General features: G+C 33.5%; 1 protein-coding gene and 1 non-coding gene across 3 annotated transcripts; one reads left to right on the top strand and one right to left on the bottom strand.

Annotated features, from left to right (window-relative positions):
• Nucleotides 1-516: 516 nt before the first annotated feature.
• On the bottom strand, nucleotides 517-26,574 carry LOC106073314 (A disintegrin and metalloproteinase with thrombospondin motifs 6-like). Of its 2 annotated transcripts, XM_056025026.1 has the most exons (18): nucleotides 26,279-26,574; nucleotides 25,475-25,698; nucleotides 25,184-25,267; nucleotides 24,842-24,977; nucleotides 19,497-19,836; nucleotides 17,116-17,209; nucleotides 16,459-16,539; nucleotides 16,171-16,325; nucleotides 14,328-14,365; nucleotides 13,146-13,254; nucleotides 11,935-12,099; nucleotides 8,605-8,749; nucleotides 7,842-7,961; nucleotides 6,626-6,677; nucleotides 4,722-4,871; nucleotides 2,816-3,118; nucleotides 2,453-2,533; nucleotides 518-1,776 (listed from the first exon to the last, which is right to left on the bottom strand). In XM_056025026.1, exons 1-18 carry the CDS (start codon nucleotides 26,388-26,390, stop codon nucleotides 1,412-1,414), a joined length of 2,754 nt encoding a protein of 917 aa, XP_055881001.1. In that variant the 5' UTR covers nucleotides 26,391-26,574; the 3' UTR covers nucleotides 518-1,411. The 2 variants fall into 2 exon arrangements, with proteins under 2 accessions (XP_055881002.1, XP_055881001.1); XM_056025027.1 differs by lacking the exon at nucleotides 4,722-4,871 and having other exon boundaries at nucleotides 517-1,776.
• On the top strand, nucleotides 12,197-12,315 carry LOC129925518 (5S ribosomal RNA). The gene has a single exon (XR_008777283.1). It is a non-coding gene; the product is annotated as a 5S ribosomal RNA (ribosomal RNA).
• Nucleotides 26,575-27,574: the final 1,000 nt, after the last annotated feature.

Here is a 27,574-nt window from a genome sequence, read left to right as displayed (position 1 = left end):
AGGATATTGTAGATCTAGACTAGTTTATTGTGTGTTTATTGTAGATCTAGGTCTAGTGTAGTAGTTTTAGTGATTTAGTTAGATAGTTGTTTTGATCAGTTTGTGTCAGATAGTTGGTTTGGTTAGTTTGGTAGTGTTTGTAGTGGTGTAGATTTAGAGGGTAGTTTATAGTGGTTAGTGTATATATTATATTTTTTATTATTGATTTATTTTTGTATGTAAATAAAGTTTCTTTTTGTTTTATTTATCGTAAACTAAGGTTTGTTATCTTGTTTTCATTTAGTTGAGTTAGTTTAGTCTAGTTGTCTGGTTACTTAGGTGACTCTAGCCCCTTGGTCGCAGACTGAGGTGTCACAGATTGAGCCCACCCAGTAGCGCTAACATCTGCCTACTGTTAGGTAAATTTTAATGTTGAGCAGCAGGGAATAGGCCCTCTCTCTCTCTCTCCCACTCGCGCCTGCCTGACCTGCTCACATAAAACTAAAACGTTATTTAACTTTGATAAGGCCAATAATAGAATATGCATCCTCTGTTAGGGACCCCTCAAAACAATAAAAACTAGAACAGACACAAAATAAAGAAGTGAGATTCATAACAAACGAATATTCACATTTGATTCTAGTAACACCTTAAAAAAAAATCAATAATAAAGACCTTTCAGGATAGAAGACTTAAGAGTAAAGTAGCAATTATACAAAAAAATAATATATAAAACACTGAACCATAATCTTCAAATACAAAAATAAAGCCTAATAAAATACTCAGATAGACACAAAGATAATCATTTTTCGCTAGAGCTATTTGAACATGGAATAGGTTGTCAGAGTCGGCCAGGAAAACCAGAGACTTGGAAGAGTTTAAGTCATTGATTAACATGCATGACTATATTGACGTAGGGACAAGCGTAGGACGTAATCGTCTTCTATTTTGAAGTAACGTCTGTAATACTTAAGTTAAGATAAACTATGTAGAAAGAAATAGGTGGCCGCTTTTAAGTTTGAAACTAACAATAGATATTTATAAAACCTTCTATTTTCATAAGCACTTACCCTGGCTCAGTAGCTATAGTATTTTGGCTTGAGGAAACTTAAATAGACCTGAGCCATCGAGTTCGAATTTAGGTCGTTCCAACTTCTTTTTTATAAATGCATTTAAAAAGCGATCACCGTAACCATTACACAGATATTACCTTCTTTCTCACCCACCCCTTTCTCAATTGGTTCAGACAAGTGATAGGATCATAGCGAATTGAGAAATCTAAAAGCATGATATTGCGCTAAACAATAACAATTGGTAAAAATATTTCTAATAGCACACATTTATTATTATTAGTCTAAATCTATCTTTTTTTTTAAAAAGTATTTTTCATACTTTTCTTGTTTATTGGTTTCGATCATATAGTCGCGTTTAATTATCTTTCATCACTGTACTCCTTGCTTCTCTCATCATTCAAATGTGTCAGGTCATCATTTCTTTCTTTTTCTGTTGCCCCATCATCCTCATCAGTTCTCCTAACAGCTTTCAAGTACTTGAGAGAACTGTTTAGGATTGAACCATTAATGCCTGAAGTTTCCTTTCTGGAAGAGTTACTGTTGATCTGTCTCTCATTGCTAGAAGAACTCTTGTGTATCAAAGTCCTGATCTGTGCCAAGTAATCATTCCGTTCGTTCTTGATTCTGGTATGATAGAGAATGTACAATAAGAAACGTAGATATTGAAGAGAAGACTCATCTGGCCAATTATGCCGCAAGAGTGATAGGACTTGACTCAGCCTTTCTGTAGAGAGAAATCGAAGCAGAACAATTATTGATCAAAAGTTTCTACATACGTTTAACATTATACAGCATAGGTCTCAATCCTGCAGAGACATTTCTGTTGTAAAAGTCCATTTAAATACGGTAGTGTAGTGTGTGTGTGGAGGTCGATTCTCTGCAGAGACATTTTTTGTTGTAAAAGTCCATTCAAATAAGGGAGTGTTCTGCGTGTGGAGGTCGACTATCTTTCTATAAGACTGTCCAAGTGGCGCAATAGTTTGGATGACACGTTTCCTTGTCAACATGTTATCAGATTTTGTATTGTTGTTTAATAAAAATTTAATTATTATTTTTTCTAGTTTAAATATGTCAATTTTGGATGGAAAAATAATTTAATCTATATGGAACACGGCTATTCCTTGCTCGGGGACAAGGAGTCAACCAAGACCATTCGTTATATTGGTCTCAGCAAGACACAAGGTCACATTCCTTTCACGTGCAATGTTACAGCGTTTTGTGTGATATTCTGTCAGCCAAGAGCCTGTTCTAATATTTTCTGTCGATAAAAAATACTTGAATTGGTTAATTTAGCAAACTTATTGGTCTAGACTTTACAAATTTGGATGACGTTCTAACTAATCACAATAAAATAATTGTTTACAATGATTGTCCTAATTATAATTGTTACTAAATCTCACCGTTTCTTTGGTCTGACCGTTGTAACCAGCGAGGCCTTGAAGTATTTCTATTCGTTTTACTGGATTTCTTGGATTTTTCATCTGTAGAGAACAACCCAAATCTGTAGATTACAACTCAACTTTGATTAAGCTGAGAAAAACATTTGTTAGGACATGTTCTATAGGCAAAATTATTAAAGAACTACAGCAAATGTCTTCAGTTTTGTCGAGGTAGTGGCTACTAGCCAGAAAACACAGAGATGAGCACAACGCGTCACACATGGAGATATTAGACATTAGAAACCCAAGCCAAAAACAAGCAAAATAAAAAAAAATCAATAAGCTTCTACTAAGAAATATATTTGTGTGTGTGTGTGTGTGTACCTGAACTTTCATTTTCTTCACTAGCTAAATTTGGCCGAGGAGACGAGATCGCGTTTCTATGAGTTTCTTTCAATCTGTTAACATTGAACAACGGACTGGACGTGACATCCATTGTGGTAGGTGTGGAGGTGCCGCGTTTCTCCTCCCAAGCCCTTGACATAGTGGTTAATTCCCTTGTGATGCTAGATCTTGTGTAGAAAAGTTCTGAACAAGTTTCACAACAATTCTCCCTGGCATAGTCCAAGTCATAGGAAGTACACTGGTCCTTTTGGCAAATGTCAAGCATGTCGCCAAATTCACAACCTGTGGGTATTTTTTAACAATGGAAAATATTTATTAAGTCCTTCCTTTTCTAATCTAAACAAAATTCACAGCCTAAAAAGGTAGGCTACAATTGAGATACATTAACCAATATGAGAGCATTATAACAAATAGACTTTGTAGGAGACAAATGAGAATCAATGTCAAATTTTATTCATTTTATACAATTCTATGGTTTATTTTCTCCATTTTTTAGTGCACTCAAATAAAAGTTGTTTTTTTTTACATATTTTTTATATATTCAAGTCAGAAATTCAAGGACAATGGAACCTACATGAAACCAGCCTGAACGTTGATCTCAGAAATGGCTCTAACGATTTTGCTAGAAATTTAATGGTTGATGTACATCGCTGAGCAAAATAATTTTTAGCTCGTTTGCTACATGGGGAAAACTCTAGTTTGAGTCAGAGGTTTGCCCGTTATAATTTAAAAAAAAAAAAAAAAAAAAAAAAAAAAAAAATTGGGTTGAGTAGTCTTACTAGTCTTAAAATAATTTAAATCTAGAGCCAACGGTTTTGAATTTCCGAAGGTAATGCATTAATGATTCAAGAGTTTAATAAATTAGGCCAAATGTTCAGGAAATTTTGCGCATAGTTTTCTAAGTCTAGATTAAAAGGCCTCGGAATCTGTATATATGATTCTCTACGTCGCCCATCCATGCAGGACACGCACGCACGCCGACTCTCAAACCCTCGATGAAAAAGTCATGGGAAGATTCTCTTTTATTTCTGCAAGTCGGACTAGAGTGACCCCACGTAACATTCGCGGCGACAGAGAGCGCGGCTCAGAAAAAAAGAGGGAGGGAGAACAAGTAATCTTCTTCTGAATATATATAATCTCTACGTCGCCCAACCATGCGGAACACCACGAACGCACGCCGACTCTCTAACTCTCCTGCCGCCCCCTCCCGCCCGCACCCGCGCCTTCCTCGCTCTCCAGGCATGCGTACAAAGTCGTTCGCCAAAACCCACCCCATTTGGACATATGTGTCTTTCAGGAAGTGTTCACCCGTCACTAACTGGCGGCGTATGCTACGTCGCAGTTCGGCTCGTTATTCTATAATAATTAAAAAAAAACCTGGCGTAGTGTACCAATATTATGCGATAAAGTAAATTTAAAGTATATTGAAATATTATATAATCATATATTTTTTAAGTTAATGTAATATATATCACATCTAGAATCTAGATCTATGGGGTAGGACGGGGAAACATGTTCCATTGTTTTTTAATCTAACATTCATTAATTTTTAAGAGAAAAAAATAATTTGCTTAAATGAGGTATTGTCTTAAAAAAAAAGTATTTTTCAATGTGTTTCTTGCTTAAAGCAAACAAGACTGGACACAAGCAGTTTCTTGCTTAAAGCAAACAAGACTGGACACAAGCAGTTTCTTGCTTAAAGCAAACAAGACTGGACACAAGCAGTTTCTTGCTTAAAGCAAACAAAGACTGGACACAAGCAGTTTCTAATAGGATGGCAAGGGGAGAACAACAAATAGAAAAATAAATAAAATAAAAATATAATCTTTCAGCATTAACCTTCTTTGTCACATTAACAAGACATTGAACAGATTCTAAAGTTTACCAGGAAACTGAAGTTGGACACTGTAGCAGGAGAAACAACAGCGAGCTCTAAACAAAGCTCTGTAACAAAATGAACGCGACGTCCTCATTAACTCAGTGCAAGTCTTTCCATCGATCAGACCAGGGTCGTCCCCAAAAGGACAGTCGTCTCCTTGTAAACATTTTAGAACAATTATATCTATCTATCTATCTATCTATCTATCTATCTATCTATCTATCTATCTATCTTCTATCTATCTATCTATCTATCTATCTATCTATCTATCTATCTATCTATCTATCTATCTATCTGTCACGGATGAATGTGTGTATGTATGTATAATCTATTTTTACATTCTGCGCGAATGACCGGAAGTGTGTTTTGTTGTCAGAGGTTGATCAGAGAGAGAGAGAGACCAGCGTGTGTGATATGCAGTAAAGCTGATTAAAGTTTATGTGTTTGATCTAGTGGTTCCATTGTTTTATTTCGTTAACTAGAACTGAACCAGGGACACCTAGACGTATCGAGACCTAAGGTAGATTCTATCGAGTTATTATTATAAATATAATAGGAAAGTTGTGACACTATCTATATAATACTTTCTATTTAGTTCCCGCACTAGCGGTGGGGGGGGGGGGGGCGATTTTTTCCAAACCCTAACCTTCAGTAAACCCTAACCTCCAGTAAACCCTAACCTCCAGTAAACCCTAACCCTATGCATATACATAATCCGTGTTTCTCAGCATTCGGCAAAAAAAAAATCATGGTGGTGGCCCCGACGCCAAGCGTTTTCTTGCATTCTTCATTGCAGAAACGCATTCTCCTGATATCTACAGCTCATTATAAATTTTATTCTAAAAGGCAGGTCAAATTAAGTAAAATAAAGAAACATGGGGGCGAGGGCCGATCCTGAAGTGCGACTGACAATCGAGGCAAAAGTAGCGTAAGTCTATGTTTATTAGGCGTATTTATCGTAATATTATCTTCATGTAAACAAGACCTCTTGTAGTATGCCTGCTTTGGTCAGCATAAGACATCAACAGAACAATGGTTAAACGCTAAAAAATATCTAATTTTTAAGAACCGTTGTATAATGTTTAACTTGAAAAATATTCTAATATGAATTTATCTAGCTTACTACAATGCAAATACAACCGATTTGTTCATTGAAAAGATAAAGATACCCAACATATTTAGATTAAGGCTTTGAGTATCGCCACCAAAAAAAAATATTCGAAAAATATTATTAAAAAAAAAACAAACAGCTCATTTTGTTCAATAGGCCTATTTGTAACTTCGTTTTGTTACAGATCAATAATTCAAAGCTCTAAACAAAAAACAATTCGGAAGTGGGAGAAATTAAAGGACCAATTAGGTTCTACTCTAATTTGTTTGCATTTTTACGATTCAAGCATAAATTAGAGTTTTAGTCCCAAATACAACAGAAAAATATCAGCTTGAGTAGAGGTTGGAAAAAGGCGATTAGGAAAAAATATTTGGGTTCAGAGCTCATTTCAATTGTTACTCTCATACTGAAAAATTTCTTATGAATTCTAAATTTTTCAAAACAAAGTCTTTCTTAAAATAATTAGGATACATTCATGTGCAATTACATAAACTCTGTCGCCATATTTGGCTGTTCTGTTTTAAAACGTCATGGTTTCGTCTGGAAAGGGGAGGTAATCCTCGCTCCTTTTTTATAATTTCTGCCACATAATTACCCTTTCCATTTACAGCAATACCATTTACATTTTTAAAAATGAAAAGGAGTGATTTAAAGATCAAACGCTTAATCTTTAAAAACAAAAATTTATCTAAAGTGAAACTATTCCTTAAAGCTTTACTATGGTTTCGCAGTCTAATTTTAACGTTAAGCATTATGTCTATAGCCTTATAACTAAGGAAAAGACTTCAGTATACTTTACCTTGCGTAGCTGGTGCATGATCTGATAGTTGGCATGTCCCATTCCAACACCACTCAATTATTGAAACAGAAAAAAAAAGTAAAAAAAATCGTTTTTGCAGTCTATATTTTTCCTAAAGCACACACTGATACACAAATATCCCTTTTTAGTGGGGAAAAGACCCTATTAGTTTTGTGTGGTCTGTCCGCCCGTCCGTCCCGTTTAGATCTCGTAAACTAGAAAAGATGTTGAAAATCCGAAATCATAGTATTTTAATTCATTTAAAGTTCGAAGCAACGGCTATTTTTTCATTTATGAAAGCGAAAAATCTAATTTTTAAAATCAATTATGTAAGCAGTTTTTTTCATAAAAGTACACCATATTAACAACTATTTACTATTAATAGTAACAAACACTGGAATCAATTTAGTAAGGGAGATAGCTATTTGCCATATTTTTAACTAGTTTATGCAAACGGTTTTAGATTTTTGTCAACAAAAAAAAAATTTAAAAAAATTACTTTCTTGAAGCTTTGAATAAGAGATTGACCCTTTACAAAACAATTAGATAATCATTATAAGACATCAGTTTGGCCATGTTCATAACTAACTTTGCATTCACTTTCACCTATCCGTTGGTCTGCTGAACCGTTGGGGCACCACACAGGATCTGTCAACCTTCTTTCTCCATTATTCCCTGTCATTTGTCTTTGATACAATTTCATTCTGAAAATATTTCTGAAAATAGTGAAACCTGTCTTTTAACCTGCCTGGGTGGACCAATTCGGGGGCCGATTTTGAGTTTGTGTTTCCACACAAACTGTCTTTGTATCCTTTTTATTTTGTGTTTATAACAAAACTGTTCTTTGAGATCATTGCCTACCCCCACAAGGAAAAACTCTTTTCATTGTGCTTAATGTCCAAGAAAAAAAAAAAAAAACAGAGAGAGAGAGAGAGAGAGAAAGAGCGTTACATTTGAACATTTTGATTGGGTAGAGAAAGGTATATCGAAAAATTAGATACGGATATATATATATATATATATAGGAGCAATATTTATTTCGAATAAACGTCAAAAGAAAAAGAAATTAATTCACATCTTGACTTAACCATAAAATCATGGACATTTAAAATCTTGTCACTTTAACTAAACTCCAACAGTCAGATAAAAAGGAAGCAGCCGTGTTAGTAGCACTGATGAAGAGAATATAGGCCTACATGTAGTGGTTAGGATGTACCTTTTTATTGCCACAAGAGAATCCATCGGGTGGGAGTTTAGGATAACACTGCTTGAGTTCAGGACTGTAGCAATAAACTCCAGCGAAACAAATACTGCTATAGTCTGAGATATGTTGATCCTAGAAGTCAAAGAGAGATCAACTAACGTGTTATTGAAAGGCAGGTTGAAATAGTCTCCACAAGTTAGAACGAAGCTATGACAAAGAGAATTGTGTAAACTTTATTTCTCCCACACTCGTTTTTCTTGGATAGAGTTGAAACTTTAAACAATTATTTATTGCACCTAACAAAACACGAAACAATTTTTAAAAGCTACTAGTTATTAAATTAATTATTGGTAATCTTATATTATATAATACAAACGTTACTTCAAAACAGAAGATGATAACGTCCTACGCGTCATGCATTTAGTCATGCATGTTTACCAATGACTTAAATTCTGCCAAGTCACTGGTTTTCCTGGCTGGCTCAGGCAAACCATTCCAATCCCCGAATAGCACTAGGGATAAAGGAGCATTTGGTAATTAATTATTTTGTTTGATATCGAAAAAGGGAAATAACTTCTACATTATTGAGGGATTGTAAGTGTTGACATCTTTCACCTAGATAAGCTTTTTTAAAAAATAATTTTTTTATTTTGCTTGTTTTATTTTCTTATGCTCAATCTTGTCTTTGATAGCTCTATACTAATCATGACGACATGCGTTTAATTGTGTTACAACCCTTTAACATAATTTTATTGACCCCTAAACATATACTCACCCTACAAATATATGACTCAGCGCCATCTCCAATTCGACAGAAGTCATCACCCGCATACACCTCTCCTGGAAGAGAGTTCAAAAACGGTTGTATTTCCTTGTTGTCTGTACTGGATTCTTTGGTTATTAGACAGTTGGTGTCATTCCTAGATCGCGATTAACAAATTTGAAAGCAATGTACTTTTTAAAAAAAACAACATCGGAACGTAGCACTATTCGGCAAATAATTATTCCCAGATGGTTTATAGAAATGTTGTTCTCAGTGTTGCCAACTCAGTCAATTCCCGTAAATGTCACAAGTCACTACGTCAAGTATGGGAGGAGTGATCTATAACTGTAACTACTTTCCAGTGGCGTAGCAAGCAATGTGCGGGTGGTGCGGGCCGCACGGAGCATCAAGTGGTGGGGGGCATCAAACTGAGGACAAACTTTCTAACATCTAAAATATGGATCAAAATTTTATGCAGAGGCTCAAAAATGTATTGGTCACAAGATAAAAGTTGCCAGGCGAAAAAAGATGATAGATTTTCTATCAACACACAAGAAAGCTACTGATGGAAATACCTTCCTTGGACCGTATTGTTCATGAAATAATAACCTCGTCATAACAACGTCATGATAAATATGAATTTTAGTCTCCTTTATTGAGTCCTCAGATGGAAATTAATTTCGATGGTTCTCCCAGCGACATAGACAAAAACTAATTTTGTCTGGGGGGCTTAAGGTAATTGTTGCGGTTTCTCCAGAAGTCTTCGAACTTCCAAAACAGAAATTTATTGAGCTTTATCCCCGAATATAACCACCTTGATTCGCATATTTGTTTTTTACCATTGAGTTAAGTGTGGCTACATGCAAGCGAAGCTTTTCCAAACTTACTTTGATGAAATACTTACAATCAACGATGACGAATTTACGACTCCCTAATTTGGCAATTTCGTCGATTGAACAAGACCTGGTGGAACAAACTGATTTCGATAAAACTATCGATAGTTAGCTGACGAGAAAGCACGTGAGATTCATTTGTATTATCTTTTTTTTGTAAAATCGATTCTTTACAAAATAGCAATACTTTAAAATGACTACACTATATTTCGAAATTAGAAACCTTTTGCTGTTTTAAAACTTTTTTTTTTTGGAGGGCACCATGAAGAACTGCCGCACAGAGCATCAAATACCCTAGCTACGCTACTGCTCTTATCTCTGCAAGCGTTGTTAGGACTTAACTAGAGCTTGTTAAAACGATTTAAAATAGCTCAGCAATTATCCAGGGGAATCTAAATTTTTACTACTATAAAAGGGAAAATAATAACAGAATTGAGGTTCGATTGATGTTCTCCCAGTGAAACTATTACATTGGATTCTATAGGAACACTGAACTACAATTGCGTCTAGTGTTCATGTTCATGTAATGAAATAACAAATGAAAGTGTTCTGTTAACTGTATCAACGCCCTCGTTCTTGTGTTTTATCAAAGCCTGTTATGTCTTTAGACATATAGGCTACAAATCCGCATCACACTTTACAGAGAAGCACTGGCGGATCCAGAACTTTGGAGTGGGGGGGGGCGATTATTTTCCAAACCCTAACCCTAACGCCAAGTAAACCCTAACCCTATGCATAAACGTGCGTACAGCATATATATATATATATATATATATATATATATATCGATATATGAGAATAAAATAAGACTGTTTCTCAATCTTCGGCGAAAAAAAACCCAGTCATGTTGAGGCCTTTCTCTTGCAAGCTTGGGGGTCTGGGAGAGCGCTGTAAGCTTCCTCAGTGGGGTTCGGGGCGAAGCCCAGACACCCAAAAGCGTTTTATTGCATTTTTCACTGCAGAAACGCATTCTCCTGACATCTACAGCTCATTATTTATCAATGGGGTTCGGGGCGAAGCCCCGACGCCAAAAGTATTTTCTTGCATTCTTCACTGCAGAAACGCATTCTCTTGACATCTACAGCTTATTATTCATCAGTGAGGTTCGGGGTGAAGCCTCGACGCCAAAAGCGTTTTCTTGCATTCTTCACTGCAGAAACGCATTCTCCTGACATCTACAGCTTATTATTCATCAGTGAGGTTCGGGGTGAAGCCTCGACGCTAAAAGCGTTTTCTGGCATTTTTCACTGCAGTAACGCATTCTCCTGACATCTACAGCTTATTATTTATTCTATTATAAAGTGCCTTTTGAATAATGTTGAAAAATATTCTAATATGAATTTATAGTCTCTTAATACATTACAAATAAAACCGATTTGTTCTTTGAAAAGATAAGATACCCCACATATTTAGATTAAGGCTTTGAGGATCGTCGCCGAAAAAAAAAATATTCGATAAATAATATTCAATAAAATTCAAGCATAAATTGTGAGTTTTAGTCCTAAATTTATTTAACTAGAAAAATATGAGATAGAGTAAAGGTTGGAAAAAGGCGACTAGGAAAAGATCATCTGGCTTTTGAACTCATCTCAACCGCGACTTTTATATTGAAAAATTTCGTTTGAATTATAACTTTTCCAAAGCAAAGTCTTTCTTAAAATAGTTATGATAAATACATGTGAAATTACACAAACTCTGTCTGGAAAGGGGAAGGGCGGTAAAATATAAACGATTAATCCTCCCTCCTTTTTATAATTTCTGCTAATGTTTGCATTTTGCATTAAAGAATAGGGGTTGGGCGACTCGATATAAGAATTTACTTTATAGCATATATAAATTATATTAGTGACAAATTTTTGTAATTTCTTACTATAATACAAAAAGAAAAAGTATTGGTTTGTCCGATGGGGGGAAGGGGATTGCATGTATCGCACGTCCACCTGTTTTTATTATATAGATATTCGACTAATTTTGTTCACATACTATGATTTCTCCATAAAAGTAGGACCGCCTCTCCCCACTCAAAGGGTTTAGATGGGAAGGGCAGCAGAGGTATTCGCTCCACCACTTCCAATCGACCAACAGGTGAACGGCATAATATAAAGACCGGTTAAAATACCAATAACAAGTTTTAATCATATAGATATTTAATTGATTCTGTTAGCAATCTGTGATTTCTACAAATAAATAGGACCGCCCCCCCCCCACATTCGAAAGTTTATGCAGGGGGGGGGCGGATTGATGCCATCGCCCCCTCCCGACCCTACCAAATCGGCCAAAATACTAGAAAAGGGGGGGGGCGAAATAATCTAAAAATAGGTTGAAATATAAATAATTAGTATATATTATTTACATAAGTAATAAATTCGTATACAAATTGTGTGAATTCTATACTAAAATTCGTCCGCCCCCGCTCACACACAAATCATACATGTATTTGTCAACTTACTTATTTAATGCTTCAATGAATGATTTAAAATAATCTATAGAACAAGGAGAAAACAACCAGGGGTTCTGGGCTTTTCGAAATGTTGGGAATTGAAATCTTGAAGTCATGATGTAGCGATCAAATGACAGGCAGGTATTTCCATCCATATCATGTCTGGCACCAAGACTGAAAAGTACATTGTGTTCATTATTTCCTTTCACACACAGTAGGCCTACAGCTTAGGCTACATATATTATTAAACATAAATTAGACATGTACGTATGTCTACGGCCATACCACGTTGAAAATACCGGTTCTCGTCCGATCACCGAAGTCAAGCAACGTCGGGCGTGGTTAGTACTTAGATGGGTGACCGCTTGGGAACACCACGTGTTGTAGACACTTTTTTTTGTTGAAATTTGTTTGATATTGTTTCTATATAGTTTTTATTTTAAATAGTAACACTTCTATTGGCATTGGTCGAAGAAGAAAAGATTAAATACAGGCATAATTTGGCTTTGACATGTTGAGAAAAAAATATTTTTTTGTTTATTATGGTTATGTTATGTTATGAAAAGAAATGTAAGTTTAAATGTTATAACCCTGTTTGAATCACATACTTTAACAATTTGTTATCAGCAATTGTAACAAAATATGATTCTATTTTAGTTCAAGACTTTTAACATTTATAAACCTTATTTAGTAGAAGACGAAAAATCTTAGAACTTAGATCATTGTATTTTGTTTTAACGAAAGAACCAATGAAAGTGCAGTGTGACTGACGGCTTCATCCTGGTTATGTTAGATAACAGTTTCTAAACCAACTGTACATTATATTGAAATTATTTAAATAATGAAAAAATAATATAATTTATATGGTCCTAATATAATTAGTAAATAAAATAGAATTATATACAATATAATTGGTAAATAATATAATTTCTAAATTCACAGAAATGTTTATTTTATCAAATCCTTCTCCTCGCATACATTTGGGGTTAACACTAAATAAATAATGCACTAAATATTAATATTAACATTCTTAGAACAGCTTTGTAAAAATATTAAAATAATAAGTGGGTTTGCATCACTGTAGTGATAATCCAATAACCATTTAGCTTTTAGCTAACTGCACTATGATTTCATGGTACGATTTTTAGATTTATTTCATTTGAATTAAATTTAGATACCCTAATTTTTTAAATACAATATATAGATTTAGAAAATCTTACCTATGGCCAAGTTCATGGGCAGCTATAGCCACATCCCGAAATTCAAAATATTCTTCCACTATGGAAAAGTAGTACTCAGAGTTGCACGCTGAACCAAGATAAGCCAAGCCTAAGTAAAACAGTATGCACAAAGTTTTCATATAATATACACATAGGCCTATACCTTTTTTTTTACATACATGTACTTGTACTCTCTAGATCAGTGATATCCAAACTACTGACCACAGGCCAAATGTAAAACTAGAAGATATTTTACTTAGTGACATTCTCACGAGATAGTTCACATTATTCACATAATTCTTTCATTTGAATTCAACCTTCATAATGAAACATTAGTCTGAGTCAAGCAACTAACTTTTTATTTTATAGCAGTGTTTCTCAACCTTAGCAAACTCCTCCCCCCCCCCCTCCCAAAAAAAAAAAAAAAAAACACGAAGAGGAACGCCTGTTAGCGATCCTGTGGGTTTTGGAGAGTGCTGTGAAGAAAGAAATAAACATGAACTACTGGCCAGTCCATCGCAGCACTTGCAAAGCTCAAAACAATCTGGAGAAAAAAAAACTGGCATAGCCCTCGACATTAATATCTGACTTATGCGCCACATTCGTGTATGTTTGAGAATCTTGGAGGCTAACTGCTGAACTAGAGAGGAATATCTAGCAATGGAATAGAGATAGTATAGAAAGATACATACAAAGACCGCATCACAATTGAGGAAATTCGAAACAAGATCAAAATGTCATAAAGGTTTATGGTGACCACTGTCAAAAAACGCAATCTTAAACTTTATGACCATATCACAAGGTTGTCGAAAGAGGTAGACACAGAAAGCGATGGGAAGACCACATCAAAGAATGGACGGGCGGTCATTGAAAGAGATTCTAGTTAATTCAAAAGACAGAGAAAAATGGATAAACATAGTCGACAGATCATGTGTGGTGTCCTAACGGTGTCCAACTGACTAAGGGACAGAAAAAGCTGCAGAATGCACTCTATTGGCGTCTACAGCGCACAGTCAGAAAAAGCGTAGGTGAAAAAATGCTAATGAAGAAGGTGAAAGGTAAGAATTCAATTGTGAAAGATTCGAGATGCATAAAAACGTTTTGACTTTTAATGTTGTTGAGTTTCGAGAAAACGGCAGAAAAGCTAAAGTAATTTAGTATGTATACAAAAAGTGTATCTACCTGCGTTAGACACAGATCCTCCGTAAGTTAAGTTGTGTCTGTTAGAGGAGAAAAAAATACAACTCTAATACTAAAGACATCTGTTCAGTTGCGTGCATTATACTTCATATTCTTTTCTTACACACAAGGGAAAAAAACGAACATTTAGTTTATTTGGTTATTTGGTTATTTGGTTATTTGGTTATCTCTTATATCAACGACGTTACTTCAAAAAAAAAGAAGATCATTATGTGTCAATTTAGTCATGCGTTAATCAATGACTCAACTCTACTAGGTCGTTGGTTTTCCTGGCTGATTCGGGCAATTGATTCGCTTATAAAATTTTCTATTCCTGTTTTGTTTTGTATTTCCAAGTAAGTTAATGATTATGGCAAGGTCCAGGATTAAGGGTTTCAATGTGTAAATATTAATCAGCTACAGAGATTTCAACTACCATTTCTTGTAATATTGTTCCTACTCTCTTCAGACAGAACTCTCTCATTGTTTATTTTTTGCCTGATGTATTTGATTGTTTTAAGTCATTTAATATCACTCTTAACCAGACCTTAGTGCCATTATGGGGTCTACCCAAAACTCAGTCCCTAACATTAACTTATTGTTCCGTTAAATCTACACAGACATGACTGAAACTCAACTTACACACTTTCTGTACGCATTATTTAACATTAAATTATATTTTTACAACTTTGATAGCCTCAATTTTATTTCCTTGGCAGGGAATTTGCAATTGACTGAATAAATACCTTCAAATACTAAGGCTTTGAAATGCTGTTGAAATAAAATTAAACCATTGTCTTAAAACCTAATAGATATCTGTACTGGGCGAGCATCTGAGAAACCTATATATTTCATTTATGTGATCAAATTCTTTATTTTTCGAGTTCCGCTTATCTTGCACGTTGTTCTACTGATACAATAAAAACAAACAAGGTTACAAAGACAGTTTGTGTGGAAACACAAACTCAAAATCGGCCCACGAAGTGGTCCACCTAGGCAGGTAAAAAGAAAGGTTTTAATATTCTCAGAAAGAGCATCATAATGAAATTCTATCACAGACTAATGACAGAGAAGAATGGAGAAAGAAGGTTGACAGACCAAAGGATAGGTGAAAGTGAATGTGAAGTTAGATGTGAACCTGGCCTAATTGATGTCTTATAATGAATATCTAATTGATCTAATTGTTTTGTATAGGGTCAATCTCTTATTCAAATCCTCAAGAAAAAATAAATTCCGTTAAAAAAAAATCCTTTTGTTAAGTGTACTATTTTCATGGTATCGCACTGCAGTTCAAGCGATAATATGAACAACTAATTATTAATTTTTGTTTTAAATTATGTCCAACTTATATGCATACTAAATAGATTTTTTCTCTTTAAAAAAAAGGAAACTTTTTTTTTGTTTTAAATGTAGTTAGTATGACAGAACTTACAAAACTTAGCAAGCAATACAAATGTAATATAGACTATTTTTTGACAAAAATCTAAAACCATTTGCATAAATATGGTAAAAATATGGTAAACACTTCTAAAGAGCCTCCCGTGTTTATTACTATTAATAGTGAACAGTTGTAAAAGTGGCGTGTTTTTTATGAAAAAACTGCTTGCATAAAGATTTAAAAAATTAGATTTTTCGCTTTCAGAAAAGAAAAAAAGTAGCCGTTGCATTAGAACTTTGAATGGTCTAAAATATTATGATATTTAAACGGGGCGGACGGACAGACATTCCACATAAACTAATAGCGTCTTTTCCCTTTCGGGGGCCGCTAATAAAAGGAAGACATCTAAACACGGTTGGCCACATTTTTCTGTAGGCTGCTAGTAGTTAGATTGCGTACATATCATACCCTGTAAAAAGCATAACATGATCACTAGCTGGCAAGTTTAGCCCTTCGCTTGCCGCCCAATTCCGAAACGCTTCAAGTGCAGCTGACGATTCTACAGTGTCACGTGATGTATGTGGACGAAAAGTTGAATTTTTCCAAAACTCGGGATCAGGTTTCTAAAACAAATACATGTTTAATAAATATTCTGGTTACTAATTTATATTCAGCTACGTGCGTGTATCTATAGGCTAGCAGTAAAAAAAGAATGTAATAAATTCCCATCCGAGATGTAAAAAAAAAAAGACTTACGTCAAAAACAACGATGCCTGCCCATGTCACATCAATAGTAAAGTCTGCGTTTCTTTGAACACTGTTGTAACGTAAATCAATCTAAAAGAAGAAATCATTGTCAGAGGCCAATTTGATCATGTATTTAGTGCAAATTCTCTTTGAACACACTTCCTGTTGAACACTTTTCGTAGATGGAGCAAAGCTAGGTCCCATAGACTTATATATATAATATTATATATATAAGTCTGTGCTATGTCCCTTATAGTCTACTCTTGCTGCATCTCAATTAAAAATAGCGTTGTTTTTTTCCTCCAAATACGCAATATTGTTAAAGAGGAAGTAAGTTATTTGTTTCAGTTATTTAAAAAAAAAACATCAACAAAAAAAAAAAACAACGATACGATCAGGTCACTTTATGAAGCATATAGCAAACTTGTACAGATCTAATATATTTTTGAGTTGGCAGTTATTCGATGAAAACAAAAAAAAATTTTGTTAACCATTTCATTTGTCAGGACTATAAACAACGACACAAACACACATGCTAGACATAAGTGTTTATAAAACACACAAACAAATGCCTCATTAGAGACTGGATCTATCAAACTAGCTGTAGACGAAAAGGAGGGAACTCTATGATTAAACAACTTAGGGCTAAAAAAAAACAACTGTTACCCCATTGAGGACGAAGGAATAAAACTGTTTGATCCTGCGTAGAGCTTCCCTGCGTCTGAAGTCATAATCAAGTTCTGACACTCCATTCAACCATCTGATAGAAACAAAAAAAAAAAAAAACAGGTTGTAAGCTTATACAGTCGCGTAATTAGAGGCCAATTTGAAATGTCAATTTTATACTACGAAATTCTAATTTTTTTTATGTTGCCTAACAAATAAACATTTTGATTTCAGCATATTTCACTAATGACATAAATTTAAAAAAAATATAAAGAAAATAATTTTAAACAAGATAACAAAGTCGGCTTGTATAACAAACAGGTTCAAACATGTAGAACTAATAAAAAGTATTCATAAACATCTTCAAACATGTAGAACTAATAAAAAGTATTCATAAACATCTTCAAACATGTAGAACTAATAAAAGGTATTCATAAACATCTTCAAACATGTAGAACTAATAAAAAGTATTCATAAACATCTTCAAACATGTAGAGCTTATAAAAAGTATTCATAAACATCTTCAAACATGTAGAACTAATAAAAAGTATTCATAAACATCTTCAAACATGTAGAACTAATAAAAAGTATTCATAAACATCTTCAAACATGTAGAACTAATAAAAAGTATTCATAAACATCTTCAAACATGTAGAACTAATAAAAAGTATTCATAAACATCTTCAAACATGTAGAGCTTATAAAAAGTATTCATAAACATCTTCAAACATGTAGAACTAATAAAAAAGTATTCATAAACATCTTCAAACATGTAGAGCTTATAAAAAGTATTCATAAACATCTTCAAACATGTAGAACTAATAAAAAGTATTCATAAACATCTTCAAACATGTAGAACTAATAAAAAGTATTCATAAACATCTTCAAACATGTAGAACTAATAAAAAAAAGTATTCATAAACATCTTCAAACATGTAGAACTAATAAACAGTATTCATAAACATCTTCAAACATGTAGAACTAATAAACAGTATTCATAAACATCTTCAAACATGTAGAACTAATAAAAAGTATTCATAAACATCTTCAAACATGTAGAACTAATAAAAAGTATTCATAAACATCTTCAAACATGTAGAGCTTATAAAAAGTATTCATAAACATCTTCAAACATGTAGAACTAATAAAAAGTATTCATAAACATCTTCAAACATGTAGAACTAATAAAAAGTATTCATAACATCTTCAAACATGTAGAACTAATAAAAAAGTATTCATAAACATCTTCAAACATGTAGAACTTATAAAAAGTATTCATAAACATCTTCAAACATGTAGAACTTATAAAAAGTATTCATAAACATCTTCAAACATGTAGAACTAATAAAAATTATTCATAAACATCTTCAAACATGTAGAACTAATAAACAGTATTCATAAACATCTTCAAACATGTAGAACTAATAAAAAGTATTCATAAACATCTTCAAACATGTAGAACTAATAAAAAGTATTCATAAACATCTTCAAACATGTAGAGCTTATAAAAAGTATTCATAAACATCTTCAAACATGTAGAACTAATAAAAAGTATTCATAAACATCTTCAAACATGTAGAACTAATAAAAAGTATTCATAAACATCTTCAAACATGTAGAGCTTATAAAAAGTATTCATAAACATCTTCAAACATGTAGAACTAATAAAAAGTATTCATAAACATCTTCAAACATGTAGAACTAATAAAAAGTATTCATAAACATCTTCAAACATGTAGAACTAATAAAAAAGTATTCATAAACATCTTCAAACATGTAGAACTAATAAACAGTATTCATAAACATCTTCAAACATGTAGAACTAATAAAAAGTATTCATAAACATCTTCAAACATGTAGAACTAATAAAAAGTATTTATAAACATCTTCAAACATGTAGAACTAATAAAAAGTATTCATAAACATCTTCAAACATGTAGAACTAATAAAAAAGTATTCATAAACATCTTCAAACATGTAGAACTAATAAAAAGTATTCATAAACATCTTTAAACATGTAGAACTAATAAAAAGTATTCATAAACATCTTCAAACATGTAGAACTAATAAAAAGTATTCATAAACATCTTCAAACATGTAGAACTAATAAAAAGTATTCATAAACATCTTCAAACATGTAGAACTAATAAAAAGTATTCATAAACATCTTCAAACATGTAGAACTAATAAAAAGTATTCATAAACATCTTCAAACATGTAGAACTAATAAAAAGTATTCATAAACATCTTCAAACATAATAGACCTACAATATAATACATAATTCGAATCTATATAAGAGTCAAATTAACTGCTAAAGCATGCTACACATAAACGGGTCTACAAAATATGTTTTTAAAGAGAATGTTTTTAAATCTCTTACACTTCATAAACTCCATAGTCGATAACGACTAACAGCTCCACGACATAAACATTGGCTTGTCGTTTCTCTCTTTCCTGGCCACTTCCCTTTCTATCATGTAAGCCATCTACTTTGTTTGAAAAACTAGTGCTTTTGTTGTAACTGCTGTCATTTCTGTATTCTTCTGAGACACCCCAGGAAGAAATATCCAAAGGACTGTCTAAATTTAATTCAGTGAGGACTGAGCTCTCTGGCAAGATGAAATCGTATTTTGCCTCAACAATATCGGCGTTAGATTTGGAAGTAGTAGTGTTGGCTGAACTTTCCCATGAACTGCTCGTGTTTGAATCTTTTTTCATTTCTGTAAATTGAGAATTGAAAGACAAATGTGAGAAAGAGGGCAGATAAAAAGATGATACATGAATCTAGACCACACCAACCCAGCACGGTATCTCTCAATGCCTGCTCCTCCTATTCCTTTTTCTTTCATGCTTTACGTTTTCTGTAACCCCCTGCACTGCGTCAAGCAAAAGATGTCGGAGACCCATTCAAACCTTGTGTAGCTAGAAACGTAATGATTTCTTCCAGCCAACGAAAAGAATCATAAATGCTTTGATTTAAATCCTTTTGCGTCCGACGTTCGGTGCATGGGCGGCTTGTTGTCTCCGAAGAGATCTGTCACTAAGGAAGTCATTAGCCTCACTCCATCAGCTGGTGCTGCTGTCTGTATTGGTATTCGTCTTAACAATAGAATTGATGTTGCCAGTATTGAAGTTCTTTACACTTTTGAAATTTGTCCTAGTATTGATGTTACTGGAGGCCGTCATTAAGGTACTCGGGCCAAGCTGATGTTTTGTGTTATATCTGATATTTAATTATACCTAAATTTTAATATTTTAATGTAAAAGCATAGTATCCTAGCTAAATTTGTCCTAGTATTGATGTTACTGGAGGCCGTCATTAAGGTACTCGGGCCAAGCTGATGTTTTGTGTTATATCTGATATTTAATTATACCTAAATTTTAATATTTTAATGTAAAAGCATAGTATCCTAGCTAAACGATATGTGGATTAGATTTTTGTATAATTCTAGTGATTATTTCAATCGTAATTCATGTTTCATATTCATTACATATTAAATATTTTAATTTTATTTATATAGCAATATCCACATAGCCTACTAATGTCCTTTATGTGCTGCGACCATCTGCGTAGGGTGTCTATCGGGTTGAACCTATGGATTTATTTGAATTCGAACTTATATATGAATATTTATATTTCAATAGGGTTTGTTGGACTAGTCCGTTTCGTTTCTTTGATTAAAAAGTATTGGCCCGGAAGTCGCTTTTTTCCCTATATATCTTTGTATTTTTCAGTTCTCTTTTTAAATTAAACTGACATTATTATGCTATAATTTTAAGTGTACCTGATAGAGAAAACAATTCTGCACAAAAATACGGGTAGTTGGGATATAATCCGATAGAGGCTATAAAAAGAAAAGACTTGAAACTAGCGCGTGAAACTACACATTTACAGTACTTTATTTGATGAGTATTTTACCCAAGATCTGTGTTGACTAGCTTATTTCATGTACCCGGCATTTTCCGATACACAATTTCATACACAAAATAATTGTTGAAAAAAATTGTAGTGATTTTAAACTTAAAATGATTACTTAAAAAGGTGTTACTCTAATCAATTTTGAATATTCTTTTGTTATGAATGTCACTGTTTATTTTGTGTCTGTTCTAGTTTCTTAAATTTTTCTTGAGTAAAGGGGTCGTTTTTCTCCTAATGGGTATACTATACCTGATTTCTCCAAGCAGCCTTTGTAAAATATTGGTTCTTAATAATGCTATGTTTATAAACGAAAAATCGCATGGCTGCATTATAATGAATGTACGTGTTAGTTCAATATATTTTATATTACTAGGTAACTATAAATAACCACATAAATAGACGTAAGTTTAATTTTTTTTTTCTGTTAGATAAAGTCCTATGGCAAATTTTTGTTTATATCCTAATTCTAAAAAGGAATAATAATAGAATTATACAGTAAAAATAATCACTAAGTTTTTCTTTTAATAGTTTTGAAAGTCTAACTGAGTTTGTGTTTTTGCAGATGTACACAAGCTACACTATGAGTCAGTCCATCTCTTCTAATTGTTTAGAAATTAGTGTAAAAATGTAGGCTTCGATATTTTTAGCTTGAATTTAAGAAGTTACAAACTTCAACAACTAATATATTGCCTCTTCCATAAAACTTTGTACTTAAAAAATAAATGTATCCAATGCTCGAAATCCTCCTTGTATACTTAGGCCCTATTTAAATCGATCAGGTATCAATGTATTAAGTAGCAATAACCCCGCAAAAAAAATTAAATGAAAGCAGATTGAGATATACATATATTTTTGTGACGGTACGCACCGGTACGGGGTACCGGCACCTTTTTTTTCAATGTCGGGAAAAATGATTACTTTTCTTGTAATTCAACGTTAATTGTTAATTTATTATTAGTTGAAAGTTAGGCAATCTATCACTGAGTACCGGCACCTATTTTTTATTTTTACAAAAAAAAAGCACTTTATATACTTTCAGCCGACATGCCGTATTATTAACAACACCTATATGTGAACTTCTCAATCATCTAGAGTCTTAGACAGTCATTATTTTAGACTAGATTTAAGTAGAGTCTAGACCTAGATCTAGTAGGCCTATTACTATAAAAAAAATTAAAATAATCAGTTATTATAGACATCATTCGCAATTTTATTATTAGGTCTAGGCATTGAAAAGTAAATCTATTAATAAACTATAATAGATCTAAGTCTAAGTACTAACTTATTAAATAAGTCATTATAAGTAGAAGTATTATAATGAATATTGTATAGATCTATATTGACTAGATTATAGATAGATCTATAGATAGATCTCTAGTTTAGTAGATTAAGTATAGAGTATAGTAAACGTATTACAGTATTATTAGATCTTTGTCTTATGTCTATATCTAATAATCTAATAATTAAAAAACTTCAGTCTTTATTAATATTTAGACTTTTTTTCTAATAAAAACTGACTAAAGGCATAGCATAGGCTAGACTCGGCAATCTAGTCTCAAGATAGAATCTATACTGTTACTAGATCTATTCGATTTTTATATATAGATCTAGACTAGAATTAGATTATAGATCTAAATATACAAATGGAGAGATGATATGAGGTGTTAGCTAATAGCGTTGCACAAGAAACAAACCTGGGTTTTTCTAAACTCTAATACTTGGTATGTAATAGTAAAACAGCACCTACCTAAATAAATCGTAACTTGCACTCAAAAACCTATATTTATTGTAGTATATATAGGTCTGTGATTGTATTTTATATAGCCTTCGTAACTTCTTCTATAGAGAAATGACTTTTGTAATTTCTTTTACTGAAAATTTGGCTATTCGCGTCTGACACATATATAATTTTTATATTCAGCAACAAACCCTATTAATTGTAATAACTTAAGGGAGGCAACTCAACGAGACATAGATGTTTATTTACAAGAGGACATGACAAACACATAGAACATCCGCCTTGAGCACAGCATCTTCATTTCGGCTCTCGACTTGGGCGGAAATCGTTCTCTTCTTCTCTAATGTCATTATTCTTCCTAGTCTAGTGTCTAATAGTGCGCACCTTCTGCAGTATCTTGGATGGCGGTGTGCATGGCAAGGTTATAACAATATTTTGCTTAAACATTTGTATTTATATATGCTTTTGGACAGCTTAAGTTAATTAGGTCAATTATATTTACCTGGATCATCATTATCTGTCCCTTGACTTTCGTCGTAGGGGTGCTGTGTCAGTTCCGGTCACCAAATCCTTCCATTTTTCCCTGTCAGCAGCTGTCCTTAGCAGGATATCAAGAGAAAGGCTGGTCCATCTTTCATGTTAACCAGCCAGCTTGTCTTTGGACGTCCTATCTTCGTGCTCCCTCCAATGTACCTTGAAGAATGACTTTTGATAGTGATACAATACGAACAAAACCATCTTAGCTTTCGTCTTTTCATAGTTTTGAGGAGTTCTTTCTTTTTGTCAGCCAGAATGTTGACTTTTAAAAATACAAACTCGTTTGTCTTCTTTTTCTGGTATTTTCCTGGTACCCAGCATTTTTCTGTAGCATTTACTCTCAAAGGCTTGGATTCTTCTGTCAGCTTCAGTGTTCAGTGTCGACTTTCACAACCATATAGTAGTACAGAAACCACTTGGAAAGAATAGCTTTTTTACTGGAAAGCTGATGTTACTCTTCCATATTTTTTAGTTTGCTCATGGCAGCGGATACCACGTTTAAATAGGTTTTTAAATTCTTTATTGATGCTCTAATCTCTTGTTATTTTTGACCCCAGGAATAGATATTTAAATGAGTCAAATTTTTCTAATGTTTGGCCATCAACAGAATGAAACATCTCGTACTATCTATCTCCACCACATTTTGCTCCATTTCCGCACTGATTTCCATGCCAACTGCCCTAACCGCCGCATCCAATTTTGAAGTAAGATATGTATCTGGTCTGCATTTTCTCCAATCTATATCGTCTGCAAACCTGATATTGGAAATAGGCTGCCCAGCTAGGAGTAAATCCTTTTAGAGTTTCCAACATAATGTTTCTTCAGAAATAAGTTCAAAAGAGCCGGAGAGAGAATGCTTGCCCCACTCCTATGGATGTCCTAAAACTTTCTCCGATTTGGTTGTTCAGAAATACTGAGTTATTCGCATTTTGATATAAGGCTTTGATAACATGAATAATGGACTGAATCATTAATTATTCCACTGCCCAAGAGAGGAAACTTGATACAAAGTCAAAACTATAGAACAATAAATCTGATCAGACACCCGAACAGGATAGTGTTACAAATAATTCTCAACAGATTCAATAGAAAAGCCGATGAAGTCCTTTCCGAAGAACAGGCAGACTTCAGAGTAGGTAAAGCACTGTTGAACAAATATTTAACATCAGACTGTTTAATGAAAAACGCCTTTAACACCAAAAGAAACTTGTACACAACTTCATAGACTTAAAAAAAGCTTTTGACAGGGTTTGGCATGATGACAAGTGATGAGGGAGTTCAACAGAGATCAAAACATTATTACCTGGCTAATTGAAATAAAAGAAAAAAAGAAAATAGAAAAATACAAAGACTATTTCCATTTTTTTTTTTTGCTAAAATTTTCGTCTCGTTGTGTGAATGACCGTTTGGTCTAAAGTCTGTGATTCCCTCATCTCTCTATCTTCTTTACTGACCGCTTTGGTTGTGAACATTTCACGTGTGTCCGAGGGGGGGGGGCTAAATGGCTCAGTACAATACGATTTTATTTTACCTTTACTAATGTCTGCATTGACCTTTGGATTTGTCTCTTCAAAAAGTTTATAGATGACGTGATCAGCTCCTAGGCTTGTGTTTCCGATCAGAGGCCGTATTGAGTACTCCTCCCCAGCATGGAAGTAATTGCCTGTCTGGAAATAAGAATAACCATTTATTTATTTATTAACATGTCTGTCAGGGACGAAGCACTCTAAATCAACTTCTTTTTATAACTAAAATATCTACAGGAGAGAGAGTAATAGTAGGCTACAAAATTAAAAGCCGAGTATATCAACGAAATTGTGATTGCGTTTCACTTGCTAGATACTTTACGACAAATGGCTAACTAATGACTTACCAATAAATACTCGCCATGACCTAAAGCTAAGCTCACCATCACTGCTGCGCCAGATTCTTTATCTTGGTAGTAGGCATAGTTACTCTGTGGAATAACGTGCATATGATCTAGTCCATTATTTATGTCCCCCCAATGTATTTTTACTTAAGTATACTTTGATTATGATAACCAGTTACTTAAATCTCTCTTTCCTAGTGTATCATGTTTTCTATACACCAAGACACAGACTCAAACATACACAGAGTCAAACCATTTGCTTGTCATTCTAAAAAATATAAGCAGACCACTAACTAAAAACTCTTGGTTGATTTCTCGCACTATTTTCCCTTGACGAACCACATAAAATGGTGGCGAATGGTCCATAAAGATATTTTTTTTCAAATTGAGTCGGACATCATTGTCTCCTACTTTGAAGGTGAAGGACAAGATTGAAGGGAAACCAGCAGCAATACCAGACGAACGCCGACTCCTTTGGAGAATATCATTTGCAGACGCCAAGACAAGAGTTGTCGTTCCTGGAATGTGAGATAGGAAATAGATTTATCCTTTTAAAATATAGTCCTTCTTACTAAATGACTAGTACTAAGAAAGTTTACCAATTGTTACGTCATTGGCGTGAGTTGCATAGTGGGAAGTCACTGGGAAGTACGTGTTCTACTGTCCAGTCCACCTTAAAACATTATTAATATGTGTAGGCCTAGGTATTACGTCATTGTTTTTTTTTTTAATTGCTTTTTACTGAAATTAGTTGTCGGGACGCGACGAAATAAAAAAAAAAAGAGCGAATTTGAGTTTATTCATAGATAACAAATCATAACATGAAATTCTCTCTTTTTTCTTTAATAATAAATTCTTTTATCCTCATTAGCATAATTCTTTGTGTTCCAAAACTTTCTTTCAAATTGACCTAAAATCGATACTTTTTTAGTTGCGCAGAGTGCACAGGAATAGTGAAAACATTTCTTGGTCATATAGTACCCAATTAGAGAATTTATTCCGCCCCCCCCAATAATCAATAAAGTCAATTAAGCTATCGGGAGACCAGAACAGAATGTATAAAGTAGAAATTTTAAACTAATTAAAGCTTGCACTCACCAATGAAGACATCTTGCTGCCCGACTGCTATTTCTAAAGTGGCATTGTTTGTCACTACAATTGATGACGTCACTACAACCAACACGAAACATGGCAAGCGAAACCTTGACATTCTGAACAATCGACACAAATGTTTATCAAATGGTTAAAAATCTGATTACACAAAGTAAGAATAACACATTGTCGGGCATATACAATCCACATTTACCATCAACCTACCAGGCTGGTATAATCTTTGAATACTAAATGTTATTTATTTGCTATCCTCTTTATATTCAGTATGCTATCCATCTGTCTGACTCGTTACATTCTACACATATCTACATCTACACATATACACACTCTTTGTATACTAAATGCTATTTATTTGCTATCCTCTATATATTCAGTACACTATCCACCTGTCTGACTCGTTACAATCTACACATATCTACATCTACACATATACGCATCTACACAACCATTGCATGCTAAATGCTATTTATTTTCTATCATCTATATATTCAGTATGCTATCCAGTTGTCTGACTCATTACTATCTACACATAGGATAAGTTATACATCTTTATGTCGGGTACAAAAAGACTCAATCAAAGAATTTGTTTTCAAACAGACTCAAACCTCTTCCACAGTAGGCTCATTATTTTCTTGAGAAACACAGCTCTAAACAAAGTGTATGAGACGTTCACCTAGGTTTACAAGAAATAATGTGTACTAAGAACTGTTTTGTTTTTAAAGAACTTAAACCAATAAATATATATAAAATAAAACGTACTTGACATCCATGAAAAGCTAGTCAATGAAAATCTATAGATCTTTACTTCAATGTTTCGAAGTCTGTAACAAGTTACCTAACAACATTACCAGACAAATTTAGGTCAGGCAATGGTTCTTAAACTTTTTGTTAGTTCGCTGTGTGAACTGGGCCGGCCTTCTGTAAAAGGAGGCCCTAGGCGATGTGAATTGGGTGGTTCCCAAATGAAAAAAAAAACGGAATAAATTACAAACCTTCGTGTATCTAAATCAACAAATACGTTGAGCACAATTTCCATAGCGTTTAATTAACGTTCCATAAGCTTTTTAAACATATTCGCACAGATGTGTCATTTACCGATTTTTTTTTTTAAATCTCAATCCAAACGCCGATAGTATGATGTTTGAGAAATCATCAATGTTTTTCGCAATTTTTTTCTCTAAAACAAATGTCATGAGTAAGTCTACATGTGTTATAGAACTTTATAACAAGCAATAGAAAAAAAAAGATACTTAAAAAAAAAAACAAAGCTTATCTAAGGAA

Source organism: Biomphalaria glabrata, chromosome 3 (genome assembly GCF_947242115.1).
Source record: "Biomphalaria glabrata chromosome 3, xgBioGlab47.1, whole genome shotgun sequence".
Lineage (NCBI taxonomy): Eukaryota > Metazoa > Mollusca > Gastropoda > Planorbidae > Biomphalaria > Biomphalaria glabrata.
The sequence above is the reverse complement of the archived record's forward strand: the minus strand, read 5'-3'. Positions and strand labels throughout refer to the sequence as shown.